This window comes from Loa loa (assembly GCF_000183805.2).
Source record: "Loa loa unplaced genomic scaffold supercont3.100, whole genome shotgun sequence".
Classification (NCBI taxonomy): domain Eukaryota; kingdom Metazoa; phylum Nematoda; class Chromadorea; order Rhabditida; family Onchocercidae; genus Loa; species Loa loa.
Window position 1 is genome coordinate 117,334 of NW_018108280.1, and position 5,698 is coordinate 123,031.

Genomic DNA, 5,698 nt, shown 5'->3' on the forward strand with positions numbered 1-5,698 from the left:
ACGTTATGAGAGACGTGAAATTCTCGTCTTTCTTGTTTGCTAAAATCACGTCATGAGAGACGTGAAATTCTCGTCTTTCTTGTTTGCTAAAATCACGTCATGAGAGACGTGAAATTCTCGTCTTGTTTGCTACATGTTTTTCTTTCATTGTTAGATTAAAGAATTTTTGCATAAAAACATTCTCATGAATTTTTGTATTTTTCATATAAATAATATTTTTGTAAATGAATACTGTTCTCATTATGCTTCATTAACTTATATTTGAAATTTCAGCTTCAGTTGTTTAATTCAACTTTGTCGAATTCAAAATTTTCAAAAAAAAAACAAAAAACAAAAATGGAAATCAAATAAATGAATTGAAATTCTTTTTCCATATATATATCTGACTAAAAAATTTATCAGCATTTCACATGGCTGATTATTTGATAGAAGAACAAATATATGAATTAAATTACCATCGCCATGCAATCTTTATCAGTTATTTTAAAAATCTGTGGTTCAGATAAAATTGACTTCATTCATAGTTTTCATGGCAATAAAAAAATAAAAACAAGAACATGCAAAACCTTATTTGGTAAAAATGTACAACTGGAAATCAAAATGAGCCTGTTTAAAATTAAAAAAAAAGAGTCATATTTAATGATGCCAAATTCACAGTTCTTGTCCATACCAGGCCTTAGTAACTTTTCTAATTATACCAAATCCATAGTTCACATCCATATCAGGCCTTAGTAACTTTTCTAATTATACCAAATCCATAGTTCATTTCCATATCAGGCCTTAGTAACTCTTTCAATAATGCCAGTGATGTTCTATCTTTCAATCTGCATACCTGTTGTTTGTTTTAATGATTCAAGCTTACATTGATTGAGAAGCTTTTAAAGTGCAATATTTTTTCAGCTTTTGTTACAATCACTTCACAATTATTATGTCACAGCGATCATCATTCATGGTAATATTTTGTGTGAAAAATACAAAAACGAACAACTTGCATGTTTGCATCTTCCGGAATTGTTTATTCCGGAAAGTGCAAACACTCGTGATAGATTAGTATGGTTCGTTAATTGTTAGATTTTATTAATAAATTAAAATTGGAAAATATTGTCTATTTTTATTTCACCACATTATTAGTCCAATCAGAATTGTTCCAATGGTATTTTCCGTAAACGGATTGTTTCCGGTAAATGATATCCTGCCTTTTTGCTTATTTTAGAATGAATTTTCCAATCATTGCATATTTACTTATTATTGCCAATTTATTGCATTCTGTACAATGCCTTCAATGCTATGAAAGTGTTGGAAACATTTCTTTTCCAAAGATTTGTTCGCCAAAACAAAAAGAACATGAAATGTGTTTTGCTTCTAAAATTGGAGGTACTTCTGTTTATAATTAATTCTCATTAATTATATTAATCAATTATATTAATGCTTCAGCATCCTATAATTAATATCGTAATAACATTGTTATACTGGCGGAAATGTCACTTTCCTAAAAAGAAAGCAAATTCAATTGGTTTTTTTTTATCTGTTAATTAATCGATAGCTAAAAACGATTATCTGTTTAAATTTTAGTTAACTTTGAAACAATCCTAATTATCCTAATCAAATGTTATTGGAATTATTTATCAGTGTTTCCAAGTTTTTGATAACAGTTTTTTTTAAGATCATTAACATATCTTTTTCCGCTTTATTTTTATTTCTTACATCCGCTTCCATTTTTTTTTTTTAAATTTTTTGCAAGTCAATGATACTGTAGTTGAAGGACTTTGTGTCAGAGGATGTTCCTTCGAAACTCTCCATTATGGTTCATATGAATATAGCTTAAATTGTTCCGTAAGTATTTCTTTTTTTTGCTTAACAAAAATGTTTAAATTTTATTTGAAATGAAATTGAATAACCTAGGAAAACCATATTTTATTACGAAATTTTATTTATTTTGAGAGAAAAATAATGTTAGATTTAATTAATTTCAAATAAATCTTTCAATTTTATGTTTAATGTAAGCTTTTAATCTGACCAATTTACTTCATATTATTTGAATTAAATGAGAAAGGCAATTGAATATAATAATTTTAGGATGCAATATGCATGAAAGATTTAGGATGTTGTTGTAAAGGTAATCTTTGCAACAGTCAATGTTCCAATGAAGCAGCAACGATCGGATACTGTACACTTTTGGTTCTGGTATTTGGCTTGATGATGTTTGAATTCTTGTGTTAAAAGATTTTTTTTTATTACTCTACCAAATGTATTCAAACTTTATGCTTAAGCAGTGTTATATATTTGGAAAACATCAAAGCAAGAACCGGAATAATTTTAAGCAAGAACCGGATTTAATACCTACAAATATACAAGTATCATCAAACTAAAAATCATAGCAAAACCAAGCAAACCTGGTTTCAAAAGGAATAATTTCCCATTAGAATTCATTTCATTCTAATAGGTTCTTTTTGAATAATTATGAATACAAATCCCACTCTCCAAACACCACTTAAATCATTTAAGATAGCATATGAAGCTTTTTTCGAACATATGAATAGTCCACTGATAACATTGATATACATCAAATGCTTCAGGCTACTTTATCATAAACTTCAAAATATCAATCATATTATGATAGCAATAAAATGTGATTTTTATATGTGAGGATATTTACAACAGAAATGCTGCAGGAGATATTTGTTGAGTTCCTATTTGCGTAACTCAAACCAAAATCAGCTGATTTATCACCGAATCTTGATTGAGAGATTTCATTTCTTGTTAATGAGAGGAGAAATTTTATTTAATATTTGATACCGGAAATTAGGATATGCGGAGTGTTTTGTAGTATAAAATGCTTTTCTTCTACAGAGCAGAAATACAAAATGCGCACGTTTTTTACAAATTATTTTACTTAAGGAAGAGATAATTTTAATATAAATGAAATCATCATGCGCAATTTAACATTAAATCTTACAGTTCTAATTATTACGCAAAGAAAGAGATGAATTTCTATGACAAGAAAACATTATCGGCGGTATTTTTCTCTTTGGTACAAATGTTGATTGGTAATTTTGACCAGAATTTGTTATACTTTGCATTGTATTCATACTGACAAATTTTCGGCTTCAACTATTCCAAGATATTTAAATGATATGACAAAGGCTAGTGACACAAAAAAAAAAAAGACCTTTGTTGAAATTAGAACGAATAAAATGACATATTTTTGTTGCTATTGGATAACAAAGTATTGGATGTATCATATATTTTGATTGATTAATTATATGACTTATTTTGTTAAAGATTGAGGTTTAGATCATTTTATTATTACTACTGATGTTGTTCGCATCTATTACGGTAGAAAGCATTATTTGTAATGTCAAATAGATTCTCGAAATATAAGATCAAAGGTTAATAAATATTTTTGTGACACCACAATAAAATAGGATGTAACAATAAAATTGGCAAAAAAAATACGAAAAACATTATTATTCCAGATTTCATTTTCAAAAAATTTTCATATAAAATATGTTTCTTTGAAAATATTCAAATTTTAGATTAAATGTTAGAGATCGTCTTTTACCTAATGTCATTAATAGCAATATTGATCCCTTCCAACTTCCTCTCTCTCTCTCTCTCTCTCTTTAAAATGTCTCAATAATAAGATATTTAGTCGAAAATATGTACATGCAAATTCCTGGCCTATTTTCTGGAACAAATTTTTGAACCAAATTTATAGAATGATTTTATATTAAATACGCAATTTAATCAAAAGCGTGTACTGACATTCGAAAATGTCGCACAAATTGTCGCATAAAATGTCACTGATATCCTTTTATTGTTTGCCATTCCTTTTTCTCGTTGAAACAGTATGATTTGTGATAAGCTGAATTAGATAAATGATAGCTAAATGGAATTGTAAAATATTAATTGAGATAAAATAAAGATAAAATAGGAAAATTGTTACCAAATTAAACGAACAATGATAAAGGTAACTCGAGAATATATGTTTTTATTCTCGAGATAGTAAACTTTTTGATTTTACCTTGCCTTGAAAGCTCTTCATTTTTCATGTGATATTCTTTTTAGTAATGAGTAATTAGTGGAAATACTTACTTAAAGTAAAGGAAAAAAAAATTTTGAAAATTCAGCATAATAAAAGTCACCTCAAGAATTGAAACTATGATATGCTGCAATACAGTATATGGTATTTATTGAGGTTGATAATTGCATGATTATTGATCAACTTCATTAATAAGAATGATCATTGATCATCCTCATTAATAAGAATGATCATTGATCATCTTCATTAATAAGAATGATCATTGATCGTTTTTATTAATGAGAATGATCATTGATTGTTTCCATTAAAATTATTATTCTTTTTATTATTGTCATTATTATTATCATTTTTTGAATGAAAAACGAAAGGAAAGCACATTTTGCAATTTCACAGTGATATAATTGTTATTCTCTTCCTTCTTCTTCAGAAAAAAAAAAAAAAAACCGGAAAACTTTCAGTGATTCATTTGTTTGTTATAGTGCTTAGAAACCGGAAAAACCGGTGTAACATTTAATACTTTTCAGAATGTCTTATCAATTCTTATTTTCATGTGTGTTATATGAATTAATCATATCTATAAATGTATAATATCTTATTTCTTCATTAAAAACTGATATAAATTCATGTATTCTAACTCTTTTTTCTCTCATAAATTTGACGCAAAATGTGATATCATCGAAGAGAGTTGAAATGTGATACAACACGTACATGTCAGAATCCATGAGATGCAAGATATATGATGCAATACGTACATATCAGAATCCATCAGGTTTAAAGTATGATGTAACACTTATATATTAGAATCCATGGAAAATTTACATTACGATACAACACGTACGTATCAGAACCCATACGATTAAAAATGTGATACAACACGTACGTATCAGAATCGATAAAGAAGATATTCTGTTACAGTTTTAGTACCAATTAATGAGTTATATTGATGAAATGATGAATTTTAATAATTTAATCGTAGAGTATGAGAGTTGATTCCGTTTGAGAATGATGGAAAAGAAAGGAAAGAAGAGACGGAACGGAACGGAACGGAACGGGACGGAAAAGGAATGTTATTTACTGAAAGCATCAAATCAAACACGTGTTCAACAACAGGTACATGAATGAATTCAACTGTATCTATAAATACAAATGTCATTCAACCATATGGCTTACACAAATTTCAAAATAATGAGAACAGATGCGTTGCATTGACTGATCATTACGTGTGACATTCTTTGAAGATAATTTCTTTGCTTTCAATTTCAAATTGATCAATGTAAACATTATTAGCAAAAGCACAAAAATAAAATGAACTTATATTATTAAATTCATCTGTGACCTTTGAACTTATTCCTTGTTACCACGCTAATTTATATCCTTCTAAATATCAAATGATTCTTATCCTTCATTTATTATTTTTCATTTTATTTTCTTTTTTTCTTTTCTTTTTCAAATCTTTCCCTAAAATTTTCAAATTCTATTTTGTTTTATTCATTCATTACTTTTATTTTAGCTTTTGTCTGGTTGAATTTTTTTCTTTTAAAAAAAAAAAACATATTTTTTCAGTAATTTAAATTTTAATTTAAAAAAAACTTCATCATTTCTCTTTGCTAGAAATAAAAGCTATGAATGATTTCTGACATCGATGGAAAGATAAAC

At 27.2% G+C, this 5,698-nt stretch overlaps 1 protein-coding gene across 1 annotated transcript; it reads left to right on the forward strand.

The window, feature by feature from the left end:
* Positions 1–1,214: 1,214 nt before the first annotated feature.
* Positions 1,215–2,369, forward strand: LOAG_12089 (hypothetical protein; the record flags this gene model as incomplete). The annotated part of the gene is made up of 4 exons (XM_003147602.1): positions 1,215–1,374; positions 1,757–1,833; positions 2,077–2,184; positions 2,271–2,369. 4 exons carry the CDS (start codon positions 1,215–1,217, stop codon positions 2,367–2,369), a joined length of 444 nt encoding a protein of 147 aa, XP_003147650.1.
* Between the last annotated feature and the right edge of the window lie 3,329 nt (positions 2,370–5,698).